Source organism: Otolemur garnettii, unplaced genomic scaffold (assembly GCF_000181295.1).
Source record: "Otolemur garnettii isolate 467f Iridium unplaced genomic scaffold, OtoGar3 scaffold00020, whole genome shotgun sequence".
NCBI classification, from domain to species: Eukaryota; Metazoa; Chordata; class Mammalia; order Primates; family Galagidae; genus Otolemur; species Otolemur garnettii.
The window spans coordinates 25,781,349-25,794,597 of NW_003852415.1; the positions used below are offsets into that span (position 1 = coordinate 25,781,349).

Below are 13,249 nucleotides of genomic sequence, written 5' to 3' on the forward strand. Positions count from 1 at the left end.
GCTACAGGTGCCCAGCTTTGGGCAATGAGATTAATGGTGTAAATGAAAAAGGGGTACAGGACTGGGTGTGGTAACTCATGCCCATAATCTCAGTATTTTGGAAGGCTGAGGTGGGAGAATTGCTAGAGCCTAGGAATTCCAGGCAGTAGTGAACTATGATCAAACCACTGCACTCTAGCCTGGGAGACAGAGTGAGTCTCTGTCTCCAAAAAGTTGGGGTCGGGGGGCCAGGCTCACAAGTGTTCCCTCGGTCCCCTGAGACATCTGTTGTTGTCTAAGCATGCTTTACTTTGGATTCTGGCTTGAATTAGTAAAACATGGATGCTGGTTACTATAAGCTAGACATGGTGTCACTGGTGAATCATCATTAGCAACTGTGTTTCGTTAGATTATTTGTGGTGAATGAGGTTTGTTTTGGCAAATGCTAAGCAGTGGAGAAGATGATCCATGGGGTTAGTTTCTCAGCAGAGATACAAGACTCCAAGCTTCGAGAACCAGGAAGACAGCATGGGACACTGCAGGGAGGGAGACCAGGGATTTGGAGTTTGCAGAAATACATAATTTTTAGGGAGCAACAAGGCTCTTCTATAAGACACCAATCTTCCCCCCGGGAAGGAAGAAACAAACGAGTTCAGGATGGGCTACAGCTCTCAGGGTCTGCTATCAGGATTGTAGGAGATGGAATTACCCTTTCAAGTTTAAGACTCCAGGCTCAAAGAAATATGGGGAGGAATGTGGAGATGCTGCACCAATCGCTAAGCAACTCTGATGACCTGGAACAGTGAGGGAAGGGCAAGGAGATGAGGAGGACGATATGCAACCCAAACTGCAGTCCATGAGAATGATGTTCAATCCTAGCAAACCAGAATGGATGTGCTCTGGGGTTTTGAGATAAAAACACTGCTTGAGAATGAACTTACCATTTACCATGTCTTGGATAAAACTGTAACACAGCTTCTCCTCAGACTGAGTCAGGGATAAAAAAGCTACCTGTCACTGCTCTCCAACTGCCAGACACAGGCAAATGCTTTATATGCATTTTTTAAAAGTATCTATTATTTCAATGTTACTGCGACCTATGGGAAAGGGAGGCATTAGTTGTGATACTCGGAAAGCATAGGGGCTGTGTATACTTGCATACGGGGAGTGAGATGCTGGAGTATTTGGGGTTTCCAGCCAGTAATGAGGATCACTGACCTTTAGGGAGGATGGTGACTTAAAAACCAGAGAAAACCTGGGCGGCCTACTTTATACTATGTGTTGTAAATGTGAGTTTTCACAGGCTGTGGTTTTGGAGCGCCGGGTGGGGCTCTTGTTGATCAGGGAGAGGTACTTCGGGTGCTGATTATCACCCCAAAGATGTGACTCCCGGTTCCCCGCTCGGCTCCTTGTTCACAAAGATACGGAGTAAGTCGTCGATGACCTCGACGCCCCTCGGATCAAGATTGGCTCCTGTGAAGCAGCAAGCGCCACCGAACCGGGATGTGGTAACCTGCTAGGCACCGCGCAGGGACCTCGGCGCCTTCCACAGCCTCAGAGAAAGCGCTGGATCGCTGCACGTGCCCGCCGGCGCCCCGCCCCTCTTAGCCCCGCCCCGCGAAGCCCCGCCCCATGGCTGCCTCGGGCTCGGCCCTCCCGGAGGCGCGGACGGTGGGGCCCCGCGCCTTTTGTGTAGGGTTTCGGCCGCCGCGCGCGCTCATTCACCTCAGCGGCCGCGGGCCGAGGACGTACGCGCGCGCGGTCCCCTCGGCGGGCGGAGGGGCGCGCAGCCACGCGTTCAGCCTCCATCTCGGCTCGTGGGCTGAGGTTCATCCGCGCGCACCCGCCTGCCTGTCCCTCGAGGACTCCAAGCCAAACGCGCGCTCGCCCGGGGGCCTTTGCCCCGAGACTCGGGCCGTCCCGCGCGCGCTCCCGCCGGCTAGACCCCAGCAGGCTCGCCCCTGCCCCCTCTGCTCCATCGGCTTACGGCCCGGGCACGTGTCCGCGCACACGGCGGCCCGGGCACGCGCGCCCGCCAAGATGGCAGGGGCCGGGGCCCAGCTGTCAGTCGCCGCTGCCGCAGCCCTTCCCCGCAGCTAGCGGCCCGGACGCCCGCCCAAAGAAGATGAGCCTCCGCTGCCCCCCGCAGCCCAGTCAGACGCGGAGCCGCCGCGCCCGGGGCCGGCTCCCCCGCTAGCGCCTGCGCCTCGCGCCCCGCCGCCGCGCCGGGTCGCCCCCGGCCTCGCCGCGCCCGCTCCCGGCAGCGACAATGAGGTGAGTCGGTGCCGGCCCCTCGCGTGAGGCGGGGAGAAGCGACCACCGCAGAAGCTGGTCTGGTGACCTGCGGTCCCCCAGAGGGAGAGAATGGGGCGCGGGGGCGTTTGGAGGACCGTGGGGGGAGGGCGTTGCAGAGATTTAGGGGGCATCCAGAGCGCGGGAATGGCTTCAGGAGACTCATTGGGGGCCTCCAGAGGGCTGTGAGGGTTTTGGGGTATCAGGTAGGCCCGCGTTCCGGAAGGAGCAAGTGGCGCTGGCCACTGCAGCTTATGGGAAGCAATCTTAGGCTGCTGAGGGGCCTGGGGCAGGGCAGAGAGGCTGACCCCCGCGGGCAGGTGTGGCCACAGGGCCTTACCCGCCAAACCCCCACCCCCGTTCGGGGGCCTCCCAGCCCTGAGGAGACCCGCTGAAGCCCCTCTGTGGCCAAGCTTCCTCCTGCCGGTTCCCAGGGCCTTATTTTGGCTTACTTTTAAAGTGGTAGTTTCCCCTGGATCTGGAGCTGGTCACCTCTTTCTTTTTTCCATTCTCTTCTCGTTTTTCTTTCTTCTGCCAATAAAGTGCAACACCCCCTAATGGACCACTCATTGATTATCACCCAGCCCGGGAACCTGGTGGTTATCGGATCAAGGAATAAAACATTGCCAGTCCCTAGAAGCCCAGATGCCCTCTCCCAGTTGCTACACCCTTCTACCTGTAGAGGAACGATATCCTGATTTGGGGGGAGTAGTTACTTTCTTAGTTTGTTCTATGTTATTTTACTGTCTAAACATAGCTCATAAAAACTGGTGCCTATAGTTTCATTTTGCCTGTTTTGTGAACTTTTAGAAATGAAATAATACAATATATATAGTCTTTTGTACCTGGTTTCTTTTATTCAGGACTCAGGACGTGTTTGAGATTCAACCATTCTGTTGTTACCTTTATTCATTTTCAGTGGTCTATAGTATTCCCTTGTGTGAGCATACTACAATTTATCCATGCCCTTGCTGGTAAACATTTGAGTTGTTTCTGGCTTTACTGACTACTAATAATGTTATTATGGATATTCTTGTTATCTCTCCTGGTACATTCATATCTGTTGAGTACATAACTAGCCGTAGAATTTTTAGGTCAAAAGATGTGCACAGCTTTAGCTTTAGTAGAAAATACCAGGTTTCCAAAGTGGTTGTACCAGTTTACACTCCCAACAGCAAGTGTATGAGAGCTCCTACTGCTTTGCATCCTTGTCAACACTTGGTATTGTCAGTCTTAACTTTTAGCCACTCTAGTTGAATGTGAACTGGTATGTCCTTGTGGTTTTAATGTGCAGTTGCCTGTTGACTAGTAGTGTGGGACATCTTTTCATGTTTCTTTGGTATCTTTTCAAAGTCCACAGTAGAGTGCTATGGTGTCATAGCTCAAAGCAACCTCAAGCTCTTGGGCTCAAGTGATTCTCCTGAGTAGCTGGAACTACAGGCACCTGCCACAAAGCCCAGCTAATTTTTCTATTTTTTAGGAGAGATGGGGGTCTGGCTTTCGGTTAGACTGGTCTTGAACTCCTGAATTCAAGCAATCCACCCCTCTCAGCCTCCCAAAGTACTAGGATTACATATGTGAGCTACCATACCTGGCTAAAAAACCTCATGGGTTTTTTTTTATTGTTGTTTGTTTGCTTGCTTGTTTCTGAGACAGAGTCTCACTCAGTTGCCCTGGGGTTGAGTGCTGTGGTGTCAAAGCTCACAGCAACCTCAAACTCTTGGGCTCAAGTGATTCTCCTGCCTTAGTCTCCCAAGTAGCTGGGACTATAGACGCCCACCACAATGCCTGGTTGTTTTTTTAGAGATGGGGTCTCACTCTTGCTCAGGCTAGTCTTGAACTCCTGAGCTCGGGCAATCCACCTGTCTCGGCCTTCCAGAGTGCTAGGATTATAGGCATGAACCACTGAGCCCAGCAGAAAGCTTATTCTTGAAGGATGCCCTCAGGAAAAAGTCAGTGATCTCCAACTCCTTGATGGGCAGGGAGAAGAGGTAGATCTCCAGAGACTTTTTTTTTTGAGATGGAGGCTCAAGCTATCCCCCTGGGTAGAGTGCCATGGCATCACGCTCACAGCAACCTCCAACTCCTGGGCTCAAGCGAGTCTCCTGCCTCAGCCTCCCAAGTAGCTGGGACTACAGGCGCCCACCACAGCGCCGGCCATTTTTTGATTGCAGCCATCATTGTTGTTTGGCGGGCCCCAGCTGGGGATTCGAACCTGCCACCTTAGGTGTATGTGGCTGGCGCCTTAGCCAGTTGAGCCACAGACACCAAGCCAGATCTCCAGAGACTTGATTTTCATGTCCTTGACTAGGTGCCACAGCTTGGTGACAGGGATTTACTCCTTGTCCTTGCCTGCTCCATACATCTGCCATGGCCCCAACCCCATTCCTGGATGCTGATGTTGAAATCTTCCTAGGCCTTCTGTTCCAGGGCTCCTGGTGCCAACAGGCCCTCCAGCTATACCAGTGTCATCTGCCATTTGGTGTTTTCTCAGAGAACTCTTCTATCATTTGAAAGCTATCTCATTATCTCTGGCTTGGATGGTTTCTACTGAGATGTCACTTGTCTGTTGTTCCTTTGAAAGTAGTCTGTATTTTCCCCTGCTGCTTTTGTCTTTGATTTTCAGCAGTTTTTCTATGCTCTCCATGGTATGGATTTCTTTTTATTGGTAATTGGGATTCTTAGGGCTTCTTGAATCTGTGGCTTCATATCTTTCATTAGTTTTTGACGTCATCAGCCATTAGTACTTCAGTTTTTGCTTCTGCTTCATATTCTCTTATCTTTCCTTCTGGGACTACAGTGATACATGTTTGACTGTTTCACTATATCTTCAATGTCTCTTACCTTTTTTCTGTCTTTTCTATCTTTGTTCTGTATTCTGTATATCTCCTTCTCCCTTATTTTTCTTTCCTGTTGCATATCATCTCTATTAAACTTATCTATTGAGGCTTGGTACCTATAGCTCAGGTGGCTAAAGTGCCAGCCACATATACCACAGCTGGCAGGTTTGAATCCAGCCCTAGCCCACCAAACAACAATGATAGCTGCAACCAGAAAAAAATAGCCAGGCATTTTGGCGGGCACCTGTAGTCCCAGCTACTTGGGGGGCTGAGGCAAGAGAATCGCTTAAACCCAGGAGTTGGAGGTTGCTATGAGCTGTGAAAGTAGTTGCTTTGAAAGTAGTCTATATTTTCCTCTGCTGCTTTTGTCTTTGATTTTCAGCAGTAAAATGCTCTCCGTGGTATGGATTTTTTTTTATTGATAATTGGGATTATCTCTCTACCCAGGGCGACAGCTTGAGGTTCTGTCTCAAAAACAAAAACAAAACTTATCTATTGAGTTTTAAATTTTCATAATGTGATTTTTTAAATTTCCATTTGGTTCTTTTTTGAATTTCCCAATTACCTGCCAAAATTATCAAGCTTGTCTTTTATCTCCTTGAACTTAGAATGCATACTTATCCTAAAGTCTGTGTCTGATTATGGCAATATCTATGAGTCATTTCCAGTGTTTGTTGGTTTTCATTCGTATGTCTTCTTGTGTGCTTTGTGGGTTTTTTAATGCATGCTGATATCATGTATGGATGATGTATGGATTTCATGTATGTGAAATCATTTGTAGAAATAATTTGAGGCCTAATATATTTCTCTTTTCCAGAGATAATTAACATTTGCTTTTGTCAAGCAGATGGAGGCACTTAAAACCTGGGATCCCTTCAGTGCAATTTCAGGGATTGAGATGTTTCTAAGCTGAGCTACAATTCTTATGAGGACAAGCCTGTTCTAATTACCTTTCTTCTTAGTGTTCACCTCTTTACCAGTATCCTCATTCCCATTCCCAACACCAAACTTTTAACATTCCCTTTGGAATTGAAAAATACCCCTAGGAAAAAATAACCCCAAACACTGAACTCACTTAATGAGCCTCTCTGACTTGCCTCAGAGCAGATATTTATTATATTTTCCCCTGGCTTTTCCTAGTTCTCTTTTGCTAGAGGACTGTTCTGATTTACTTAGTTTGTAGTTAAAGAAAAACCCCTGATTTTTGTATTTTCAGGGGCCATTTGAGTTAATATGCAATTCTGGAGATTTATGTTACCAGAGCATGGAAGCTGTGGAGAACTGTAACACTTATTTTCTTATGTTCTGTCCTAATAGATTGTTTCTGTCAGTTTGTGAAATTCTCTTGGAATCAAAATAATTCTAAGAATAAATTTTTAATTCTTTTACATACATATATAATTAATTGAAAAATAGCAGTTTAGCTCAGGTCATCACTGTAAAGCAAAGGATTTAGGTGTTTTTCTTTCTTCTTTCTGTGTTCACATCTTTCTTCTGTCTTGATTTCTTTAATTGTTTATTTGATAAAAATTACCTTTAACTGGTCCTCTTGAATAGGACATTTAATTTTTTGATAAGTAGCCTAATAGCACTCTCTGATCCATTCTTTTGGATCATATAAAAAAGTTAGGAATATACACATGAAAATTCACAAGGAGTTTTTCTAGAGTGAAGAACCATTTTCTTTTTTAAGAAATTAAATATTTTTTATGTACATTTTTAAAAGCAATGCTGACAGTTTAATGTGATTCTCTTTTGCAGACTGCTTATAGTTAAATATCCATACATGTATGTTTACTTCTATTTGAAGAAGATAGTTTTAGTAGATTTCAAAGACTTGGGATCTCTTCATTACCCCTGTTGGCAAGTGATTCGATTTGGTTATTTATAAGCAATTTGATTCACCTATGACACTTTCCTTTTTGTTCAGTACTGAGTTATTTTTTAACAAAAGTAACATATCCTTTCTCTTGATAGGTAATCTCATGGGAGCACATAAATGTGACTTATTGATAAAAGTCTGAAATGTAATCTCCAAGCTATTGTCTTTTTGGAGTGTCTCTGATAGTCATAAAGCTTGAGATGCATTCTAACAAAGAAACTGAATACTTGTGGCACATGTCTACTTATTTTAGCAAAAAAGTACTGTTGAATCAAATTACTCAGATGACTAGGGCTGGAGTTTAAGTTTTTCTTTTTTTTTTTTGAGACAGAGCCTCAAGCTGTCCCCCTGGGCAGAGTGCCGTGGCATTACAGCTCACAGCAACCTCCAACTCCTGGGCTCAAGCGAGTCTCCTGCCTCCGCCTCCCAAGTAGCTGGGACCACAGGCACCCGCCACAACGCCCGGCCATTTTTTGGTTGCAGCCGTCATTGTTGTTTGGCGGGTCCGGGCTGGGGATTCGAACCCGCCACCTTAGGTGTACGTGGCTGGCGCCTTAGCCGGTTGAGCTATAGGCGCCGAGCCTTAAGTTTTTCTTTATTTTCTAGACTACTGCCTGAATCTTTGTTTCCCTTATCCTAATAACCTAATGTATTTTTGTATCTTTATTCAGAAATAATTTTTGAGGGCCTACTGTTGCCTGGTACTGGATTAGATGGAATTAAGAAGGTGGAAGGAAGTAAACCCATTCTAACCTTACTGCCCCATACCACAAAAATAGTCCCTGTACCTAAAGAGTTATAAAGATTTACTAAGGTCCTTTTCTGCAGCTACTTTTTAAAAAACACCACCCATATATACACAATATGTGATATATTCCTGCTTACGTATTTGAGTCATTTGTCTGTTGGGAACATTTCTCTTCAATGAACATTTTTTCTATTTGCCTTTTCTCTTTTAAAGAGTAAGTATATAAAAGTTTAAAAACTTGTGGCTGGGTTGCCTGTAGCTTAGTGGTTAGGGCTAAGCCATATGCTCTAGGGCTGATGGGTTTGAACCTGGCCCTGGCCTGCTCAACAAAACAAACAATAATAATAATAATAAATAGCCAGGTGTTGTGGTGGGCGCCTGTAGACCCAGTTACTCGGGAGGCTGAGGCAAGAGAATGGCTTGAGCCCAAAAGATTGAGGTTGCTGTGAGCTATGACACCATAGCACTCTATCGAGGGTAACGAAGTGAGACTCTGTCTCAATTAAAAAAAAAATTATTAAGTTGTTTTCTTTGATTTTTCCATCGTTTATAACATGTAGGATAGCATTTTCTAGAAGTTTGATTATTAGTTTTTTTTTCCTTGCTAAACATATGTATGGTCAGCCTCTTATATCTGTGGCTTCTACATCTGTAGATTTAATCATCTGTGAATCACAAATATATTTTTAAAAAAGGATGGTTGCATCTGTAGTGAACATATACAGACCTTTCCCCTTGCTATTATTCCCTAAATGGCATAGTATAACAACTATTTACATAGCATTCACATTGTATTAGGTTTTAGAAGTGATCCAGAGGTGATCTACATTATAAGGTAGGCTGTATGCAAATATACTTCACTATTTTATATAAGGGACTTGAGCATCATAGATTTTGGTATCTGAGAGGTCCTAGAACCAATTGCCTATGGATATTAAGGGATGACTGTATAACAATTTAAAAAAATTATCCCTATAAAATTGTCTAGAATATTAGGAGAAAACTGAAATTAGATTTTTCTTCAGAATTTCTGGTCAGATATTTGACTATATCAGTAGTTTATGTGACAGAGGTATCAGCAACATTTTCTAGTTTGAATGGCAGTACAGATATCTAGATCCCCAAACCCAGGGGACATGGTTGTAGCTGGTAATATCTGAATGAGTGAAAGCGAATATGCCCCCACCAGGGCTGGCCTTGTATATGAGAGTCATGGTCAGTTTAGCACATCAGCAGGTCTGGTTATATGCCAGGAGCCACCTCATCTGGGCCAAGGGTGCTTTATCAATCTTGGAGTTATACAAAATGCCGTGTGATAACATGGTACAGTATAAGATAACACAGTATAAGAAAAACAGTCCTTATTTATCACTCTTTGCTTGTACTCGCTAACATAGTTGGGTTAAAGTACATTTTTGAACTTAGTGCAGATTGCGGTTAGAGGGACAGTTTGGCTTTGGAAGTCATGTTAAGAACAGGAGCTATAGGAGTTATAGGGCTTCTGAGTACGTGTGCTCTAGGCTCTCTTCTGTCTACCTGTTTTTAGGCCATTGCCATATTTACCATATGGACAGTAATTTTAATTTGAGCAACATCCTTTTATTTTAATAATGTCATTTTTAATTTTGCTGGTTTGGTGGTTTTGTTTGTATTTAATTTATAATTTATTTTATTTGGTTGGACATAAAGTTCATGTGCAATTTACAATAGTTTAACATAGTAAATTGCACTCAAACTTTATGGACACCCTGTGTAAACATAAGACTTAAACTTAGTTTTATAATTGTATTTGTAATCTGCATGAAAGTAAATTAAATTGATATTGTTCCACATGAAGACTTTAAAGGGAATCTGTACATTACCCAAATTTGAGAAACCTTGTAATAGACTGCAGGCATACTTCAGTGATATTATATGTTCAGTTCCAGACCACTGCAATAAAGCAAATATTGGGAGAAAGTGAATCAAATGAATTTTTTGGTTTCCCAGTGCATATAAAAATTACAATTACAATGTGCTGTAGTTTATTAAATATGTAGTAGCGTAATATTAAAAAAAAACAATGTGCATACCTTTATATTTAGACTTTATTGCTAAAAAATGTGAATGAAGTAAGCACTTGCTGTTGGAAAATTAGTACTGAAAGTCTCACTCAGGGTTGCCACATACTTTCACTTTATAAAAAACTGCAATAAAACAAGGTGTGCCTATATAAGCTTGATAAAGAGACTCTGAGTTGTTAAATGAATGCTATCCTAAATGTGATGATAGCTTAAACAAAAGCGCTTCCAGCTGACTTCAGAGTGAAAAGGGTAGCTGGTTGCCTTGTCCAACAATTGTAAATAAGAGTTTCCGCCTTCCTAGCCTAAATTAACTCCATAGAAATAATTTTCTAGTGGCAATCTTTTTACCTACTTATAACATTTTTTTCTGATTTAAATGTGTATATGTTGAATATACAGAATTTAAAAACAGAAGTATAGCTGGATGTGGGTGGCTCATACCTGTAATTCTAGCACTGTGGGAGGCCAAGGTAGATGGATTGCTTGAGCTTAGGAGTTCAAGACTAGCCTGAGCAACAGCAAGACCCCGTAGGGTGCCTAAGTCCCAGCTGTGAGGGAGGCTGAAGCAAGAGGATTGCTTTAGCCCAAGAGTTTGAGGTTGCTGTGAGCCATGATGATGCCATGGCACTCTACCCAGAGCAATAGGGTGTATGTCCCAAAATACATATATACATACATGCATACATACATACATATCAGTGGTATAAAGAAGACAGTAAAAATCACCATTGATCCTGCTGTTTACAGATAATCACGTTAAAGATGTGGAATAGTTCCTTTATCTTTTTCCTGTGTAAGAGAAACCTTTTTCCAAAATTGACAGTGTACTATATTTTTGTACTGGACATTTTACATTTAACATATGTGCATTTCACCTTTATTTAATATTCTTTGAAAACTTTCTTTCTTTTTTTTTTTTTTGAGACAAAGTCTCACTGTGTCAGCCTGGCTAGAGTGCAGTGGCGTCATCATGGCTCACAGCAACCTCAAACTCTTGGGCTCAAGCAATCCTCCTGCCTCAGCCTCCTGAGTAGCTGGGACTACAGGTACCTGCCACAATACCTGGGTAGTTTTTCTATTATTAGTGGAGATGGGGTCTTGCTCTTGCTCAGATTATTGTCAAATTCCTGAGCTCAAGCAATCTACCTGCCTCAGCCTCCCAGAGTGCCAGAATTACAGGAATGAGCCGCCATGCCTGATCTGAAAACATTTTAAATAGATGAATAGTAGTCTATCAGATGGTATACTATAACTTATTTATAGCATATGTTTTAATAGTTTCATAGTATTACTGGGTATCCTGCTTCTAATCCTAGCACTCTTGAGCTTTGGAGTTTGAGACCAGCCTGAGCAAGGGTGAGACCCTGTCTCTACTAATAACTATAAAAATTAACTAGGCTTCGTGGCTGGCGCCTGTAGGCCCAGCTAGTCAGGGGGCTGAGGAAAGGAGAAATCACTTAAACTTAGGAGTTTGGGGTTGCTAGACAAGGCTGACACCATGGCACTCTAGCCTGAGCAACAGAGGTAACTCTGTCTCAAAAAAAAAAAAAAAAAATTACTGGGACCAAAGGTTATACATTTTAAAAAGGTTGTTGATACATATTAATAACCTTTAATTCTAAATAAGAGAGAAAGTTAATGAAAGGAATTTTAATCCTGTAGGTTTAACTTGTAGATTGTCCTACAACAAAACAAAAGAAAACACAAAGACCTCCCTAAACCAAGGAAAGTCTAGGAATCAGAAGAGAGAAGTAAATGGAGTAAGAGGGAGAAGGAAAACAAACCAAATATACTTGGGGGCCAGGCATGTCCTAACACTCTGAGAGGCCAAGACAGGTGGATTACTTGAGCTTAGTTCAGAGACCAGCCTGAGCAAGAAGCAGAACCCTGTCTCCACTAAAAATAGACAAACTATCCAAGCATTGTAACAGGCACCTGCAGTCCCAGCTACTCAGGAGGCTGGGGCAAGAGGATCACTTGAGCCCAAGAGTTTGAGGTTGCTGTGAGCTATGACACCACAGTACTCTACCCAGGGTGACAAAGTGAGACTTTGTCTCAAAAATAAATAAAATAAAATGAAAAGTAATGATTGATTAAAAAAAAAAAAATACTATACTTAGGAATGGTGTAGTTCCACCTGCTTACCAGTAGAGGGAACCCTGGTCCCAATCCCGCTGTAGCTATTGTACCTGACGGTGGACTGTCTTTGTCTTTCACACCGAGTGAAAGACATGTGCTGCTATTCCGCCTGCAGTTAATGTAGATATGAGAAGGAAGTTTAAAAAAAAAAATTCTGAGTTATGGCCGGGCACGCTGGCTCACGCCTGTAATCCTAGCACTCTGGGAGGCCAAGGTGGGTAGATTGCCTGAGCAGCTCACGGGTTCAAGACCAGCCTAAGCAAGAGTGAGACCCTATATCTAAAATAATAGCTGAGCGTTGTGGTGGGTGCCTGTAGTCCTAGCTGTTTGGGAGGTTGAGACAAGAGAATCACTTGAGCCCAATACTTTGAGTGGCTCACAGCAACTCAACCCCAGGATGACTGTCTCAAAAAAAAAAAAAAGAAAAAGAAAATTCTGAGTTAGATTTTAAAGTTTGGAGTTTAATTTACCACCTGTAAAGCAGCCTGGAATTTAATGGTACACCTGGATTCTGCCCTAGAGCTGCTACTAATTAGCTGATAGACTTTGAACGGATAACTTAACATTTATGAGCCTCAGTTTTTCTCAAATATAAATGAGGACAATCACACTGTCTTCAGAGAGTTTTTGGGAAGATGAAATGAAAATACATGAGGCTGGGTGCGATGGCTCATGCCTGTAATCCTAGCACTCTTGGAAGGCCAAACTGGGAAGATTGCTTGAGCAGTCAGGATTTTGAGACTAACCTGAGCAAAAGGGAGACTCTGTCAGTACTAAAAATAGAAAAACTAGCCAGGTGTCATGGCAGATACCTGTAGATTCAGCTACTTGGGAGGCTGAGGCAAGAGGATCTCTTGAGCTCAAGAAACTGAGGTTACTGTGAACTATGATGGCACCATGGTACTCTCCACAGGATGACAGAGTAAGAAAAAAAAGTAATATATGGAAAAGTCTTGTGTCTGTGAAGAAGATGAACTCTGGAAAATCTGGGGTAATTTTGATTTCAAATTCAGTCCTTTTGTCAGATTGCTATATAAATTACCTTCATATGTGATAAGTTTTTGGTTTAGAAACCATGGTTGATATTGATGCATCAACTTCTAAAAGAGATTCATAGGCATTTTTTATAAAAGACATGAAGTAGAACTATTAAAGATAAAACAGGAGGCATGTTATTTGGGGGTAGAGGATTTAGATTAAGAAGTAGTTACGGCTCAGCACCTATAGCTCAACCGGCTAAGGTGCCAGCCACGTACACCTAAGGTGGCGGGTTCGAATCCCCAGCCCGAACCCGCCAAACAACAAT

General features: G+C 43.4%; 1 protein-coding gene across 1 annotated transcript in view; it reads left to right on the top strand.

Moving 5' to 3' along the window:
- The first annotated feature begins 1,675 nt into the window (after positions 1–1,675).
- The window catches only part of EVL (Enah/Vasp-like), a 172,786-nt gene continuing 161,212 nt past the window's right edge, over positions 1,676–13,249 (top strand). Inside the window, exon 1 of the mRNA XM_003787037.2 lies at positions 1,676–2,253. Coding sequence (XP_003787085.1) covers positions 2,249–2,253 — 5 coding nt within the window. The 5' untranslated portion in view covers positions 1,676–2,248. The remainder of the gene's footprint in view (positions 2,254–13,249) is intronic.